Here is an 18640-nt window from a genome sequence, read left to right on the forward strand (position 1 = left end):
GGGGGGGTACACACGTATTTTTGTCTTTGACGTCACTACAACGTGAATCCCGTAAATAATTACTTTTACTGTAGTACTACAGTGAAGTTCCCTGCGTCAAAGCCTTCACACAGCGAATCCATCAATCAGCCACAACATTAATACCATAATCTATTAACATAATACACCTGCTGTTTTTTTGTAAAATATTATGAACTAATATTATATCACAACATAAAGTGTTAAATCAGATCCACCTACTTCCTCTGTTCAGGGGTCACCACAGCAGATCATCTGTTTCCACCTCACTTTGTCCTCTGAGTCTGCATGTCACTCCAACCTCTCACATGTCCTCTTTCAAGTTGTCAATTAACCTCCACCTTGGTCTCCCTCTTCTCCTCTTGTCTCCATTACCATTACCCACCATTACCAACAGTTCTTACTAACTGCTGTACATGTTTTACCATAATTACCATAATGAGTATTGTTTACGTTACATTTACATTTAGTCATTTTCTTTTTATTTTGTCACCACAGCGAATCCTGTGCCTCGATCTAACCCTGTCCTCTGAATCCTCTTCTCTCACACCAACTAGCTTCATGTCCTCTCTCACAACATCCATAAATCTCCTCTTTGGTCTTCTTCTATACATCCTGCCTGGCAGCTCCAACTTCAGCATCCTTCTACCAATATATTCACAGACTCTTCTCTGAACATGTCCAAACCACATTTTGTCATTTTGCAGACGCTTATATCGAAAGCGACTAACAAGTCAGGTACAACGCAGCAAAGATCCAAGTCAAGGAGAAGTCCTATCATTAAATCAAAGTCCTATCATTAAAGTGTTTACATTTCATGAGATTCAATTGCTAGAAAGAACTTTTTTAAAGTTTAAAGTTTTTTAAAATAATAGATTTAAGTGCATAAGGAAGGTGTGGAAGTTCTGTTTTCAGCAGTATTTTGAATATTGGGAAAGAGTTTGCTGAGCGTGCAGAGTTTGGTATCTCGTTCCACCATCTTGGATCACTGAATACATTGTTTTCTTAGTGGAGTACTTTTACCGTTGTACCGTTGTTTAGATAATATGTTAATAATTTCTTAGTACATTTACTTGAGTATAAGATTTGAAGTAGTACTTGTAGTGGAGAAGGTTTTTAGGCCAATTTCTGCACTTTTACTTGAGTACTGAGTTTGTGTACTTGTACCACCCCTGTACACAGAGTATCACATGTTGCTTTGTATAGTGGCCGTGCAGCGACAGAGTGTTCAGAATGACCCTTAAAGTTGTGACATGGTAATGTCTTTTTACTAAAACACGTTTACTTTTAAAAAAGAGATTTTTAAGTTATTCTGGTAAAACATAGGTTATTTGCGTTATAGGTTATTTAAAAACTAAAAATATATTTTTATTCTATTTTAGGTAACAGTCATGTCTGAGACTCCACAGACACGACAGTAGTACTTTGTAGTAGTACTCTTAGCACACATATAGCATTTAACCACATTACTGTGGTTAAATCGGCTCAACCTTTACCTTGTGACACATCACTGTGACACATTAATTACACTAAACACTTTTTGAGCTTTTACACTTGAGTAAATGATCAGAATACTTCTGACACTGAAGATAAAATAATCCTAAACAGCTGAACCCCCCGCCATCCACCAGTCTGAGCTGCTATAAATGGGAGACTTACCCCTCCTCCCCCTCACTGTGTGAGCCCTCTCCGCCCTCCCTCCTCCCCTCGTGTCTCCTCTCATAGAGGATCAGCAGCCGGACTGTGCGGAGGTAAGTTTGTTTCTGCCCTAAATGTCTTTATTGATCAGTGATTGATCATCGATCGATGACTGATCACTGAACTTACTGAAGCTGCAGATGAGGACACAGATTACAGACAGATGGAAACAGATAGCAGACCAGTCAGACCAGGACTGATCAGAAACTGCTTATGGTTCAGAGTCAGGAGTGTCACAGTCCGCTGTGTTTTATGGATCTTGATCAGATCTGGACCTGATTCAAATCAGATCCAGACCAGATTTAAAAGTCTAAAGAAAACACCAAATTTGATTCTAAGAAATCAATTTGGAAAACCAATCCAGATCAGAGTAATAGAAACTGGATTTATGTCCATTGAACTGCTCAGAATAGGAACAAATGTGAGTTTAAACCAGACCATGTGAGATAACTGATCTAGCACAGACCCAGATAACATATACCACTGTGATGAAACAATCCAGATCATCTTGACAGGTTTGGGTCTTAAACCAAAGATGATCTTTTATTGATGAACCTGAGTTTAATGTTATTAAATTATTTATCTACTTGTTTTTCTTGACGTCTTCAAATCAAAAACATGCTGATGCTGAAACATATGCTGTTCAATATATCAATCAGCTCATCATTGCTGCTTTAATCAGATCTGGTCTGGATACAGAGTGGTTCCTGTTCTGGCTCAGTGGACTCAGTGAAGCACTCTAGACTGTTCTGCATAGAAACTGGTCTTCGGTTAATGAACTTTAGTCAGATATAAAAGCAGACACATTTGGACAAACAAAGGTGTAAAGCCAGTGCAGCAAGAAAAAGATTTTGCCCATTGTGTGTCAGATCCAGAGCTGATAGTCAGCATGGCTTATAAAACACAGATCCAGTCTGGATCTGTTTCAGAAAAAGTCTTGTCTTAATCCATCCTGTTGGTTTTATTCAGAGCGGTTCAAGACTGAATATGGAGTAAACAAACCATCTATGACTACATTTAGTCATTATTGTGTTTATTAGCATGTTGTTGCTGAGCACAATTGCATGTGTTCAAGCCGTCTAACGTCTTGGTGCAGAAGGAATAACCAGATCAGATTTCAGTCAGAGAATGAAAACACTTATCTTCGATTCCCCAACAGATTCCATTTCCTCCTAATGGACCCAGAGTAGCAGCTAACGTTAGCCTGCACGCCCCACTCTGTCATCCCCCGGGAACCAAAACCATTAGACCGAGGTCCCCCCACCATCACAAAGTGATCAAGAGAGGCTGGAAGAAGCTGACTTCCTCTCACACACATCATCAATGTTTGATCTGAGCTCAGCTTTGCCTCCAACAACCACAAATTCGGAACACTGTGAAACAACTCACCTTTAATAATCCTTTAAACAGATGTTTAATTCTGTTCAGTGTCCGGCTCACTTTAATGTACGAAGTGATTCACTGTGATGGTGTCTGAGCTTCTCAGACTTGTTTTTCTCTGAAAATTTGTGAACATAGTGGGCCAAACTATATTCAGCAATATTCAAACCATTTCTCTGAAACTTAACTTTAATGTTAGAGTAAATGAAAGAGCCAGAAAAGTCTGGCTATTGAAAAAAAAGTCAAGTATCAAACACATTTTAACTAAACCTTATAAGTAAAAGAATTCAAATCATCATTTTTTTATATTATGGACTAGTAAATGCTGATGTATCATTCTAGGTTAAGCACACCAAATGGTTTTAAAATCTCCTCCACTTTTACCAACGGTGACCTTTGACCCTTCCAGTTGGGTGCAAATCTTTGTATGCCTTTATTTTGAAATAACAATACAATAACAATAACAATAACAGTTAAAAAATGTAATTAACATAATATTTATACATTAAAGTTACAAATGTTCTTTTATCATAAATTAAACTTCTCGTCTTGATTACTGCAACGCTTTATTCATGGGGTTACCGGTATCCACAATAAAACCCTTGCAGATGATCCAAAATGCAGCAGCTCGCCTCATTTTTAATCAGGCAGAAAAGACCCTTGTCACACCACTTTTTAGATCTCTACACTGGCTTCCTGTAGCTGCTCGCATCAGGTTCAAAGCCCTGTCTCTTGCTCACAAGCTGGTTAACTCGACAGCTCCCGCTTACCTCAACTCACTCATTCAAGTCTACAATCCTTCCCACCCGCTGCGGTCTGCTAACAAATGACGTCTGGTGGTCCCAGTACCGCACAGAAGACACCAAGCAAAACTTTTTAGCGCAATGATCCCACGATGGTGGAACGACCTACCAAACTCTGCACGCTCAGCTGACTCTCTCCCAGTATTCAAAAAACTGCTGAAAACAGAACTCTTCCACATCTTCCTTTGCATTTAAATGTCTTTAAAAAAAAAATCCTTTCTGCTCTTTTTTGCACTTGCATCTCGTGAACACTTTTCTGATAGGACTTTGCTTTGATGTTTTCTCCTTGACTTAGATTTTTGCTTGCCTTGTACCTCCCTTGTAAGTCGCTTTGGATAAAAGCGTCTGCTAAATGACTAAATGTAAATGTAAATGTAAACTTAATCTTTCATTAATTTATCAAGGGGGGTGTAGATTTTTGTGCTGATGTTAATTTTTTACATTTTTATGCACCCACTGACCATTTTTGTTACATATGATGATAAAATACATTGTTATTAGTTAAATTTTCATCATTATTATGTTGGGTTAAGTTTGCATCCACTTGTCCTGTCGTGGTGGGGCTGGAGTCCCAACTGTCATTTGGTGAGAGGCAGGGTCCACCCTGAACAGGTCTCCAGTCTGTCTCAGGGCCAACACAGAGAGACACACAAAGACAGACAAACTATTCACACTCAAATTCACATCTACAGACATTTTAGAGTCACCAATTAACCTGACAAGCATGTTATTGGACTGTGGAAGGAAAATGGAGGAAACCCACATAAACACGGGGAGTAGCACGAACAGGGGATGTTGTAGGTGTGAAGGAGCAGTGCTAAACATTCCACCACCATGCTGCTGCATGCATGCTATTTCAATGTACAATAACAATGTCTTTACTCTGTCCCTAAAGGATGTTGTCGTCTTCTTCTACCACCACCTCCTCCCCACCTCAACCTCCTCACACCTCGGACTCCCCACGTGTTGCCATGGAAACCTACTGGAGGGAAGTACAGAGCATTGAGGAGGAGAAGGAGGGAGAGGAAGAAGATGCTGAAGAAGATGAAAGGAAGAGCATGGATGGTAAGTCACAATTCCAGCAGAGAGACACGCCGTCTTCCTGTGTCTATTTGTCTCTGTTTACTTTTAGATATGGAGCTGGAGGAGACATGGCTGATGAAGGCAGGGTTATCCTCCCTGGTGATGGGTTTGTCAGAGGAGGAGAAGCTGCCGCCAGCTGAAGCGCTCCTGTCCACATTGACCCGCCAACAAGTTGCCACGGTGAAGAGAAGGCTGGACAACTACAATGAGACGCTAAGGAAGAGAAACAGGCAGCCAATTAGAGACGTCCGTGACATCTTCACACAGGTGAGTAACAGCAGGATTCGTATTTTCAGTAAAACTAGGTACATGTACTGAAATAAAAAAATGTCTCAAGGATGTTTATTTGTACTGACATTTAAGATAAAAGTGCAACACTCCTTTAATAATGAAAACACAATACAACAGACATCAAAGAGCAATAACTTAAACAGCAGGTCCAGCACAGAGGCGGGATATAAAACCATATAACATCTAAAACCTGGAGGAAACCCACGCAAGCACAGGGAGAACATGCATACTCCACACAGAGAGGCAGCAGCCAGCCAGGGATTCCAACGTTGGACTTTCTAGCTGGGAGTTGTGATTTTAGGAAATGTTTTTTATTAACCCAGTCCTCAAATTTAAAGGGTTGATAATTTTAGACAATTTATAATATTTCAACTTAGAGATTTGATTTAATATTTATTAAAATCAGATTAGTTCAAGATTAAATGTTCTGCACTTTTCTACCCATTGCCACTCAAAGCACTTTACACTGCTTCTTATTCACCCATTCACACTAACAATCACACACACACTCACATCAATGGGGGAGCTGCTATGCAGCTGGCCAACACTCACCGGGTTGGGGTTCAGTGTCTTGTTCAAGGACATTTCGACATGTGAACGAAGGGGCCGGGGATTTAACCAACAACTGCGGGTATGGAGGACATCCGTTCTACCACAGTTGCCCTACATTTGTAAGCAAATAATATTTAGGTTGTATTTTTAGAAGACTTCCTGAGAAAATATTTTTGGCTATATGTAAGCAGTCATAATATTTTTAAACACCTAATATTTTTAGATAAAATTATAGTTTTAGAATAAAGTTCATATTTCCATTTAAATGTGTAAGTTTACAATACATTATTTCTTTATAAAGTTTTAGACGTACATTAAAACTTTAATTATTTGAACAATGAAAGTGCACAAGGAAGAAACTATTTAAATAAAGAAATTTCAAGCTATTCCAAAACACTTTCTAATTAAATTCCTATAAATGAGCATTTTCTGTTGTTTCAGACTCACAATGACTCAGCAGACAGCTGCCACTCCCCTCCCTCTCACTACGCTGAGTCAGCACCAAGTCGATACCATTCCACCACCAAAACCATCCGCCGAAACACTAACAGAGGTAACAGCTGAGTTTCTTAACAGTGGAACAGTGGTTTATTAGTTGGCACTAAACTTCTTTAGATGGTTAGAAGGGCTATCAATGTGTTTCTGAGAGTCCTTTAGGAGATCTAGAAGCCACCAATGATATGGCAGTTGTCCTGAATGTGGTATGGGGGCTTATTTTTATCTGGATCTAGGAGCCACTGAAGTGGTTGTAATTGCCCTTTGATTTAATCAGAGGTCACTGGAAAGCATGATGGACAAGCTGATAACTCCTGTGAGGATGAAGAAAATCTTTTGTAACCATAGTCTGATTTGTTTCACCGTGACATGGCTACAAAGAGGTGTTTCCGACTCAAGCCAACAAGACCCGACCACAATTTTGGACTCCTACAAAATCTCAGCAGATCATGTGAGGAGGGAGCACAACAGGCTTTGTCCCACAAACTCTGTGGGCCCGGATACAGATGTTTATGAGTGTCTGTGGTGGGCATTGTCATCTTCTACGCTGAGGTCTACTGGGCAGCAACATAATAGTAACTGACACTAACACACTGGAAAAATTGATTAGTTCTGGAGGTTGAGCTGGACTCTGTAAATGTTTTAGCTGAGGACTTTTTAGAGGTTACAGAGTTCATTTCAGTTTCACCTGTTTGTAAAGGCTGTCTTGGCATCTAAGATTAAATTTAAATCAACAGGTGCCTCAGAGAAACCAACAAAACACAAAAGACTCCTGCAGTCTCACATGGGCTATAATTTTAGTTTTTCTGTTGAACTGATTTAAGGCTCAAGAAAATTCTCCAGTAAGAATACGTATAACAAAGTTTAAGGAATTATGATGTTTAAAACTCCACAAGTAATCGAGTCAAATAACTGTTATTACCATATTAAAGGAAAAACCTTTATTGTGATCTTTTTTCATAATGGAGCAGCCCTGTGAGGCCCACAGTATGAAGAGACCCTCAGCAGGTTCTGGCAGTTGTTTTGAAGGTTCTCTTGGTCTGGTAGATCACATAAGACATGACTTCTGCTGAGTGTGTAAATAAGCAGCTCCTTGTGTTTGTGTTTTCAGCACGACCAACTCTTCCCACATCTTTTTTGGAGGATCAAGTACCTGAACAACCATCACCCCCAACACACTCCCCAGCACACTCTCCTACAAACACACCCTCCCTAGCGCTCATCCCTTCCCCTCAATTGCCACCTGTCGCCAGAGCAAGACGAGCTGATTGGCTGATACGAGACTGTCCATACTCAGAGGGTGTGGCTGAGCACAAACAGGGTGGGGTTTGTTGGGACTGCTTGTGTTTCCATGGAGACAACAACAGCGACGTGGAGGTGAGTTTGAACTTTTTATTTTAACTACTGCTCCCATAATGCTTTGGGGGAGGAAGTTGAACCATAATGTTGACATGGATTCTTTAACTGTAAACTACAACTCAGTACCTATGTACCTTTGGCCTGTACCAATTTAAACTTTAACCTTAAATAGCCAAATTAGCAGTTAGCAGCTCCTGTCTCCTGCGTATCCATGGATGCACAGATGACCATAATCCTGAGGAAAGCTTAAAAACATCAAGATTGTCAGGCAAGTTCTGCAGTTTTAAGAAGTGTCTTTTTCTCTGATTTCTAAGTAGCATTATGAAGGTTTATTCCTGATGGGTTGACAGGGACAAGGACACACTCATTCCAACATGTTTCATGTCTGTCTTTACATTTCACTGATTTAGAACTCAGTGAAAGTGAAGAAGGGCAATTGGGTTTTTAAGTGTTCTAAAATGCACAATGTCCTATTTGTGTGCAGTTCCTGCCTGCCCCCCCCTCTCAGGGTCTCACTTGCATAGATGACCTGTCATCAAGTGACCTTACCCAGCTTGGCTTCATCTCCCACATCGAGGTCACCACCTTCCTGCTCACTCTGGGTATCCAAACCAAACACACCCGCCCCCCACGTCACAGGACCCGAGGTACGTTTCATTTTAACAACATGCTTTGAAGGAATCAGACTGACCAGTGGAGTCAGCTATATGTTTTTATCCTCAGAATGAATCAGTCTGTTGAGACAAAGATCAGACATTGTCTGCAGTGTCCATGTAATTTTAAATTCATGTTCTGCTCATGAAATTTTGAAGAAATTAAAGCTTTACCAAAACATTTGATGCATTTTTGTCTCATGTGTGCGTCTCAGAAAGCGGCATGTTCAGTGTTCCTCTAGACTCACTGTTGGAGAACGACAGGAAGAAGTTTCCAGAAATAAAAGTTCCCGTTGTATTTCAGAAGGTGAAAAAGCAGTCTTTCTTTTCTGTCTGTCTCTTCAGATCCTTCAGTAGAAGCAATAATGTAAAACAATCAGTTAAAGAAATGTTCTGGGTTTCAGTTATTGTGTTGACTGTACACTAAATTTGAAGACAACTCTGCCTTTAAAATAAACATTTAAAATAGGATCAGGGAAACTTTACACATTCCCATTCTAAAAATACCACGTGACTTCCAGGCCAATTTTACTGTGATTTCTTTATTTACCTGGACTCTCACAGTTCCACCCCAGTTTTTGTAATGAATCTACACTCTGAATTAAACTATCTGCAGACAAATTCCACAGCTGATATCTGAAGTTATATCTGTGCTGGGCTAAAATGCTAACAGCTGAACATTCCTTTGAGCATGTGTGCATCAACTTAAATTAAGTTTAATTTAGATTGGTTCAGCGGCTATAAGAAAATTTACATCAGGGCAGCTATCTGGTTTCTGTGACAAAGTCGTCTCTCATTCAGGTTTTTTTTTTACCTACCGCTGGTCTGCTAAAAGCACAAAAACTAATTAAACAATGTTACATTGCTTTACTTAAAACTATTGTCTCTGTGCAGGCATGCAACTAAATTAAATGCTAATTATAAGCTAATTTTTCAGCTGGTTGTTGGACATGCAGGTTGTTGTTGTGTGCTGACTTTGCTCCAGTTTCAATCAGAAACAAGACTCTCCCCAACTGCTTTATTATTGGTTGTTGTTGTTGTATTGGACCAGGTTAAAAGAACGCGCAGTAACTTGACCCGTCTGTGTCCAGTTGTTGTGTATTTTAGAGCAGACCGGTCTGCAGACTGAAGGGATCCTCAGAGTACCAGGATCTGCTGCTAGACTCAAGGTGACAGTCCAGTTTTCTTTACTGACTAGCTCTCATGTCTTGCATACTCATCAAGGGCTTTACCACCAAACATTTTAATGATTTGCATTTCGGGGACATGGCGTCCCCACAATGCAGCAACTACTAGTATGTCCCCACATGTTAGTAATGCAAGCAAACACACCAAAATGTCTCTGCAACTCATTAAAATAACTGGTTGTATTTTTAAGTACATCTGTCGGTCTGTCTGTCTGTAGTACCTGCGTAGAGAACTAGACAGGTGTGGTGGAAGCTTCGACTGGTCTTCAGTGAGACAGGTGGACGCTGCAGGTTTGCTAAAGCTTTTCATCAGAGAGCTGCCAACACCTCTGCTGACGCACACTCACCTGTACACCTACCGCGCTGTGCTGGGTACTAAAGACATGTTGGTGTAAAAATGTCCTCACTGTTAGGCCCAGTCCCAATTATCCTTGGCCCAAACCCTTGGTTTTGTATGTTTATGTGTAGTGTAGGTGTTTCCTGATTCCTTTCAGCAGGGAAGGGTAGGGAGAAGCTGGTCGAACAGTTGGACTATGTGGATCTTCAATGTAGGGTTTTCAGAGGCAGAGTCAAAACTGAGGGTTGTGAAAAAACGTCAGTGTCTATGGTTTTACCGGGGACTCCTCAGAAAACAAGATTGCCCATTTTGTTGATGTTGTATAGTGGTCCTTACTTGTTGTCCCACAAGATTTTTTTAACCATTAACCCAATAGGACTGTTTTAAAGGGAAACTTCAAAATGAGGGAGCACTTAAAAACGAGGGGTAGGGGTGTAAACTGTGATTTGGGATTGGGCCTTAGAAATGTCTTCCTAGTGTAGCAATGTCCTCACAAATCACCTTATCTTTTCAGGGATCCCATCTGTGGTTCACCAGGTCCAGGCTTTGCAGCTTCTGTCCCTGCTGCTTCCCGAGTCCCACAGAAACACACTCAGAGTAAATTCCACCGTCTCATAACAGCAAATAAATGAGAGCATTTCTTTCTCCGCCTGACAAACCTGTACCCGCCTATGGGTCACACCTGTGCATAGGCTACAAACTACAAAAAACATCTTTCATATACCTTTCCATCCAAAACTAAATTGAATATTACGTTGACCTTAAGTTTTTGTAACTTTTCCTTGATTACACCTATTTTTTATAATTCTATTTTCCACCTTAAATAAAACCAGTATGTACCTCTTTGGTTACAGGCACTGCTGGTATTCCTGAGGAAGGTGGTCTCTCATCAGGACCACAACCGAATGTCTCTGTGGAATGTCTCCATGGTGATGGCGCCCAACCTGTTTGCCTACCATCCCAATGGCAGCAAGCACTCTGTTACCTGGCAACAGGAACAGATGGAGGAGGCCGTGGGTGGGGCTCATCTGGTCCAGCTCATGATCACACACCAGGATCTGCTGTGGACTGTGAGTGACTTCACTTTCATCTTTCTGTGACATTACTTCCTGTTGTATTTGACATCAGTTCATGTTGTCTATGGCAGGTGCCCAACTTCCTGCTTTCTCAAGTGAGACAATTTAATCAGGTGTCCAAACAGAGACAGTTTGGCCTGACAAGATCCAACAGGCGATGGCCAAGGAGGAAGAATGACAGGAATCAGGTGAGATCATGGAACCAGAATCAGTTGAGGTCCAGACCAGAAACCATGTGAGATCCGACATGTGTATGTCTGTGTACAGGTCACCGACCTTTGTGAAGGTGTGATAAGGGTCCACGCCCCCTTGCACACAAAGGTCTCCATGGCAATACAACTTGACGCACAGATGAGAGCCAGAGATGTCACTGCCCATTTCCAGTGTGAGAACAGGTAGCACGTAAGAATGACCCACAAAGACAAGTGCTTTGTCAGTCTCTGACCTGGACCTGGTTTTAAAACAGTCTGGACACGTGGTTTCATCACAATATGCAAAATTAAAAGAATTGTCATAAATTGTCATATTATGTTCTGTCTCCCTTTCTGTCTGGCCATCAGTCCGGTTCCACGACTGTATGAAGTCGGAGGAAACATCAGTGAGTCCAATAATCAGAATATAAACTGCAAATCATATTATAAGAAAAGTTGAAGACATTAATACCTGCCTTTCTGTCCCTCAGCTGAGCGGCGTCTCCATCCAGACTGTGTCCTGTTGGAAGTTTACAGAGTTAATCCTCACTGTGACTGGTTGATCAAACCCTGAAAGGTTCCCCACCAACTCCATTGTCTTACAAGTCCTGATGAAATGTCACACCAACCATTTTTGCCCAGGTGTCTCCTCTAGCCTCATGTGTCTAACCACCATTCTTCTGTCTCACTTGTAAAATGGGACCCATCAGCTTAGAGGTGACATCACCTCCCTTCAGTCTGGCCTTGATTCACCAAGTTTTATACAGACTTTTTTTCTGTCTTCTGTATTTTGTAAACTATTATTTAATTGAGGACAGATCTGATCATCTGTCTGTGCTGGTTTGTATCCACTTTAGTTTAATGTTAATGCAAAACGCTGCTTATTAAAAAGAAATCCTGCACATCGGTTTGTCTCCTGGTGATCATAGTTTGTGTCTAGTTTCAATTTACTTCAGCGCATGCTATTAATATTAAAATTTGCACTGAGTTTGAACTTGCTTTTTTGGTTGTAGTTTGGGTAGTACATGTAAATATATACCATTAAACTTCCCTTCTGGCTGAAAAATGCCTCCAGATTACATCACTTGGAGGAACATTCAGTTCAGATTATGTCATCGTTTTACTCATACTACGGCGTTTGTAACCATGGTCAACCTGCTTTTCCAGAACTGATGATGATATCATTTGAACTCCTAAGAATGAAAAACTCCTCTGGGTGATGTCATCTCGAATAGTCTTTCACCTAAAAGAAGAGAAATATTTTAATATAGGGAAGTCTAAGGGAAGGTTAAAGGCATTAATGTACATTTACAGCCTAAACAAGCCATAGAAAGCAGGTTGAAAATTGGTGAAGGGGCCCTTTAAAAATAAAAACATGTGGACAAAAGCAGGGAACAAATGATAAAACACAGTACACGAACTGATGTGAAAACATGTCCGGTTGGAAGTGTGTCATTAAACAGATTTATTTAATTCTCAGAAAGAACCCTGAGAGTCAGTTTCCACAGTGGGCTCCTGTAGTTTACCAAGGATGAAATAATACAGACGTGGGTTAAAACCCAGCTGCTCTGCTCATTAAACTGAACAGATCAGGTTTATGTACAGTACAATAACCAAATTTTTCTGTAAGGAGTTTGGTTCAGCCTGAAAAACATTAAAAAAAGACAAATCATAAGTGAGGCCAGAGAAGCAGGAAGATGTGGTCCATGTTTAACATGTTTATCAAGTTTATCATGTGATCGCTGAGGTTGTCAGTTTGTGTTCATGTCGGTTCATTCACTTGTTTCACAAAAACAGAACGTCACTTAAAAGTCTGCATTAAAAGTAAAGCAGATATAGACAAATAAAGTGTCTCTAATTCAGAGTAGAGGAGCCCAGTTGTTGCTCCTTTGGCTGTTAGGAGAAGCCGATGAAGACCATATATTTCTCTTGCTGGCTGTTAGGAACAGCCAATGGAGTCCAGATGTTGCTCTTCCACCTGTTAGGAGAGGCCGAGGGGTCCAGATGTTGCTCTTCCAGCTGTTAGGATCAGCTGATGGAGTCCAGATGTTGCTCTTCAGCAGCCATGGCCGCAGCCTGTAGAGCGTCCGTGTCACTCTGCAGTGGGTTCAGCTGCTTCCTCTCACTGTGCATGTTGTTCTCATGACGTTTCAGATCCGATGCCTGAAAAAAACAGACAGACACTGAACTCAACACAAGTGCACATACCACAAAAACTTGGCCTGTAGTACTGCCAAATTCAGTATGTGGGGACCCGCTGAATTGTTGGTGGTTACTCAATCAAGCAACGCTACCCGGCATATGGTTACCGATGCCTGCAACCTATTTTAACAGCATCCCTAGCTGTAGTGAACACTTTGTTCCAGAAGAGGAAGGAACTGAGGGTTACATATAAGAGCGGAGGGAGAAATACTTAGTTGGACTACATCCTGTGTTGACATTGTGCCGAGAAAGGAGCTGTGGTATTGTATGAGGAAGTCTGGATTGGCAGAGAAGGATGTGAGAGTGGTGCAGGACAGGTATGAAAGCTGTAAGACCCCGGTGAGGTGTGCTGTAGGTGTGACACAGGAGTTCAAGGTGGAGGGGGGTCCGCATCAAGGATCGGACGGCAGTTTCTCTCTTAGTAATCTGGACAAAGCTGTCTATGTTTTTATTAGTTTAAGGCTGGACTACTGAAATTGATTATATGTTAATCAGATAATTGTCTCTAATGCACCTTCCGCTAGTTCATAATGCAGCATCTCACCTTTTAAAACGTACACACAAATATAACAAATCCCTGTTGCTTCAACCTTGCATTGGCTCCAAATCAAGTACAGAATTCATTTTTTTTAAATTGGTATTTAAACTTTTATATTTGCTTCTTGTATCACCGATTATAGTATCAGCAGTTGTACTAAAAGCAACGGTAATACCTTGGCAAAGGCCTTGGTGCAGGATGAACAGACGAATGGTTTCTCTCCTCTGTGTCTCCGCTCATGGTCCTTCAGGTGAGACTTGTGTTTAAATGCCTGGTAAAAGAAACCGGTAAGAGACAGACATACAAAATGTTTAAATGCCTAGGGAGAGACAAGCAGGTGAGAGACAGACAGGTCAGACAGGGCAAGAGAAAAAAAGGTGACCTTGTCACACATCTGGCAGGCAAATGGCCGCTCGTTGCTGTGAACTCGTTCATGCTTTTTCAGGTCCGGAGCTCGAATAAATGATTTCCCACAAACGTCACACCTGTATGGTTTGAAGCCCGTATGGATTTTCAGGTGCTCTGGAAGACACAGTTGGGGGCCATGGCAAAGAGTAAAACACACAGCACCAAGCAACACTAATTGAGTAAACGTGTATCTAATGATGAATACATGTGTGTTTTACCTTTCAGGTGAGCATGTGTCGTGAAAGCTTTGGTGCAGATCTCACAGGCAAACGGGCGCTCGGCCGAATGCAGTTTCTCATGCTTCCTGCAGACAAAGAACAGGTGTAAGGACCAGATGTGCTGTTAAGATGTGATATAGAGTAAACTTTTTTCAGGCAGATGTGTCAGGAGTTTGTGTGTTAGTTTAATCAACTTTCATCAATGTGCGATGTTCAGGGTGGTCCAGGATTAGGGCACGTACCTGAGCCTGCTCTCGTCCAGGAAAGTCTTGCCACAAACCTGGCAGGCGAGCTGGTCTCTGTGTCCGTAGAGCAGGTATTCAAATTTCATGTCGGTCGTTGCTGTCGACCAACCAGGCGGCTGCTCGTCCTTCACCTCCCCCATACTGTCTGCAAATGTCAACGTCTGTGTTGCATGATGCTCCGCCCCCAGCTCTTTAGGCTCTGTCTCCATCTCTGTCACAACATCCTGATCGTAACAGCTCACCTGGCAAGGACAAACAGATAAGAGGAAGACTAGTGACATTACCTGGAGAGGACCGACAGGTGAGGTCACCTGAGGTGAGCGCATACTTTGTGGACATCCTCATTAGTCAGTTCTTTAAGGATCGCTTCCTGGACACGCAGCGCTGCACTGGGAGATTTATCTAGCTCCTGATTGGCTGATCCATCTACAAGGTCATCTGCGGTAGGTGTGCCATCGTGCTCCCCAAGTACCTGGACACACACAGCCGTCATAGAAACCATAAACTGATGGTTAACCAAAGACTTCTTGATTAGACATTGATCGACTGTACCTCAGAGTCAGCAGCCAGCTGAGCCTCGGGTGGTAACGCCATTTTCACAATGTCGTAGGGAAACTTCTCCTTGTCCTCCGATGACACGTCCCGTTTCTGAAGGGCCACAAATGCACTGTCAAATACTAAGGATGTCCTGATACTGATACGTGTCCAGTATTGGGTCAAACAGTGCCTTTGCATAGTCTTACTCAGAAAACCTCTCAGATACTACATTAACCTTACCCTGGCTGAGCAGGTAGGTGGAGATGAAACAGTCTGTTGTTCAGTGGTATATTAGAGACAAAAGTAAAGTCGACTTCAAGCACTGCTCTGCTAATGTATTAAGATCTAGTTGGTAACAATGATTCTTATGGTTTTTATTTTTTTTTTAGCTATAATCCACTCCACCCAGGATCTGTTATTTGTTTAACTTTTTTCTTTTTGTTGTTATCAAACGTCTTCCAAACTGTTTAAAAATGCCACTGGCCACCATACTTGTTTTGGTAGAATAATATGCAAGAACATCAGTTCTTGTGGGATTTGCACGATCTTCTACGTCAGAACTGAACAGTCATAAGATGTTTGCTATTTCCAAATAGTCATAAAAAAAGAAAACTGTGACAGTTGGCTGAAACAGTGTTTAAGTACAAGCCGTCTGGTCTCTGAATGTCTTATCTAGTCTTCAGGTGTCCCCCCACTATTTTATTGACCAGCTGTTTTGGCTAGTGTCTCTCAACAGCTTAACTTTGCAGTTGATTAATGAGGATTTTACTGTCCAGCAAGTCAAGTAGAAGCACAACAATTAAGTAGTTGTATTAGTACTCTGTATCAGTACCTTGTCAAATGTAAGTGCTTGTACTCAGTCTGGCAAAAAGCGGTATTGGGACATCCCTGTCAAATAGGAACTCTTACCTTTTACCAACTGTGTTACATACTGTGGTTACCTGAGAGCATAGCTCATTCTCTTTTCTGTTATCATCTGTGTGATGTGGTTACCTGTGAGCAGAGCTTGTCGAGAAAGCGGATCCCAAGAATCTGTCCTGATGACATCATGAGGTTGACGTCTTTCTTCTTCACAGAGATTTTTGCTGTGTACATGTAGTTCAACACCTCCTCGAAGATGTCTGAGCGAATGAAGTCAATCTCAATCACAGACGAGTTGTCCACCTGCAAAAGTACACATATACACCATTTACAGTGCTACCACAGTACAGACATATAGTTTTATGTGTAATTCATATTTCACACATGGATAGGTATAGATACATTGAGCTTTAAATTACAGTTTCCTTCTAGAGTATTGAACAGCAAGGCTAAGTGATTTGGTTTTGCTGTACAATAAAGACATTTGCAATTAAGGCTAGCCCCAAACTATCGTACTTTCTGCATCTGCGCATCCATATCCATAACATGAATTTCCCCAATGTCCCCAGTCCCCTAATGCCCTGACGTTTTCTCCATGGGTGACCATATACAGGTTAAAAATTGAAGATCAAATTTTAGAATTTCAGCTTTTATTTGATGGGATTTACATCTCAATCCATTTAGCAGAAGTCCTTTTATTTGTACCAGCCGGCCTGTTATTAAAACTATTATTTTGTTCTAGTTTCATAATAATCCTGGCATAATGTGACACGAGTTAACATGAGATGTCTTCCACAAATGTTTTTTACAGTTTCTTTCTTCTACTTAACATTGGGAAATGCAGGTTGAACGAGACCTGGACAGAAAACTACAGTTAGTGGATCCGCACCATGACTAAAGTTGTCCTGCTTGGATATTTGTTGTTTTACATAGAGTCAGGATGGTACAAGCTCCACCTCATTTTGAGCCATAAAGTTGTGAAATTGTAAAAAATTGTGTTTACAATAAGTATTCTGAGAGTACCTCGTGCTTTTTAAAGAGTTTTTTGAAGTAGTTGGAACAGGCTGCGAGCACACAGCGGTGGGCTCGGAATTTAACATCTTCGACCACCACAGCAATGTCGCAGTGTTCGCCCTCCAGCCGCTGCTCGTTCAGCAGCTTCAGGAAGATGCTCTTATGTTCATCGTCCACGTACTTCACTGTCTCCGCCATCTGCACACAGTAAAGACTCAGGTAAGATAACATCAGACAATTAACAATTGATTAAAGGCTCAGTTCACCCTGATCAACAAGCATGCCTGTTACAAAAAGATCATAATGATCTTTCATTTCTCTGATTCTGTTTATTCTTCTGTGCGTTTTTGTTGGTATTGATTTATGGGTAACTGGTGTGACACTTTACTGAAGCAATGATGAATAAATATAAACAATTAATTCTAGTATTTTTTTTAAAAAAAACTGGTTTTAAAAAATTACCAATTGACTGCTGCCCTGTTTTTTCTCTCCACATGACCTAGGTTTGGTTATTTAATGCAGGTACAGGTTAAATCACCTGTGTCCCTCCTCACCTGAAGAGACACAGACAGGTTTATGGATAATGATCAGTTGAGCCGCAGGACCTCGGTGCCTTGCTCAGAAGCTCCTGGCAGACCCTCTACCCCCCACCCCACCCTACTTCCAGTAGTTCATGTTCCTCTTTCACCGCGGACACGCGCCTGGCGAGTGTGCATGTTCCTTGATGCTTTTAAGTGAACGGAAGGGACGGACAGAAACAGGTTAGCTGTTAGTACTGGCCTTGCATCTGGCATTTATTTAAACACACCGGTTTTATCTATTAACGTCAACAGTACAGGTGTGAACCTGGACGCGGAGCTATAAGGAAGACCGGTTCCCGTTTGTACGCAGGTCACTTAAACCGGACTGAAGCATGCTAAGCTAAGGGACTGACAGCTTCTGACAATAACGCTCCGCTAACGGAGTGGATTCGTTTTAAACTGATTTAAGTGTTGGCGGAAGGATAACGGTTTACCGGGCTGTTAGTCAGTGTAACGTTAAGAGAGGCTGTACCTTGGCAGGGTACAGTAACGTTAGCCCGCAGGACAGTGAGGGAGCTAACGTGATATCAGAACAAAAAGTACCGGACGAACCGGAGGATAAAGCGGCTTCCCGGTGACTTGTCCAGGTGTTCCCTGACAGGTGACCGATGCTGTGTGGTCACCGTTAAGTTTAAATTACAGTGTTAAATAGAAGTCGGTGTTTCTGTGGTGACACTCTGTATTTTTGTTAAATGGCGGACACTCTGGCCTGCAGCTCCGCTAGAACACAAAATGGCGCTTCTTCGGTTACCGTTCGCTCACACACTCTCTCCCGCAAACCTTCTGACCGACACCGCCACCAGCCGCTTCGCCGTCAGCGGGACCGACACACAGGCACGCGAGATGCGGCGGCGCCGCGGCCTCGGCGACACGAGCGGGACGGAGCCATGAACGACTCGAGAGCGCGCAGACA

The 18640-nt window shown here is 41.8% G+C and overlaps 2 protein-coding genes across 5 annotated transcripts; one reads left to right on the forward strand and one right to left on the reverse strand.

Moving 5' to 3' along the window:
* Window position 1: 1 nt before the first annotated feature.
* arhgap28 (Rho GTPase activating protein 28) lies at window positions 2-12030 on the forward strand. Of its 4 annotated transcripts, none has more exons than XM_067485563.1 (15): window positions 2-1769; window positions 4795-4964; window positions 5032-5249; window positions 6267-6378; window positions 7432-7697; window positions 8164-8326; window positions 8548-8639; window positions 9424-9501; window positions 9738-9891; window positions 10371-10453; window positions 10711-10926; window positions 11004-11120; window positions 11200-11327; window positions 11493-11530; window positions 11615-12030. In XM_067485563.1, the coding sequence occupies exons 2-15, from the start codon at window positions 4796-4798 to the stop codon at window positions 11695-11697; spliced, it is 1917 nt and encodes a 638-aa protein (XP_067341664.1). In that variant the 5' UTR covers window positions 2-1769; window position 4795; the 3' UTR covers window positions 11698-12030. The 4 variants fall into 4 exon arrangements, with proteins under 4 accessions (XP_067341664.1, XP_067341666.1, XP_067341662.1 ...); XM_067485565.1 differs by lacking the exon at window positions 2-1769 and adding an exon at window positions 1825-4700 and having other exon boundaries at window positions 11200-11334; XM_067485561.1 differs by lacking the exon at window positions 2-1769 and adding an exon at window positions 1828-4700.
* A 538-nt stretch (window positions 12031-12568) lies between these two features.
* Window positions 12569-18640, reverse strand: zbtb14 (zinc finger and BTB domain containing 14). The gene is made up of 10 exons (XM_067485602.1): window positions 17701-18640; window positions 17156-17344; window positions 16265-16435; window positions 15287-15382; window positions 15063-15206; window positions 14732-14976; window positions 14490-14575; window positions 14246-14385; window positions 14039-14134; window positions 12569-13286 (listed from the first exon to the last, which is right to left on the reverse strand). Exons 2-10 carry the CDS (start codon window positions 17342-17344, stop codon window positions 13152-13154), a joined length of 1302 nt encoding a protein of 433 aa, XP_067341703.1. The 5' UTR covers window positions 17701-18640; the 3' UTR covers window positions 12569-13151.

Source organism: Channa argus, chromosome 19 (genome assembly GCF_033026475.1).
Source record: "Channa argus isolate prfri chromosome 19, Channa argus male v1.0, whole genome shotgun sequence".
Taxonomy (NCBI): Eukaryota; Metazoa; Chordata; class Actinopteri; order Anabantiformes; family Channidae; genus Channa; species Channa argus.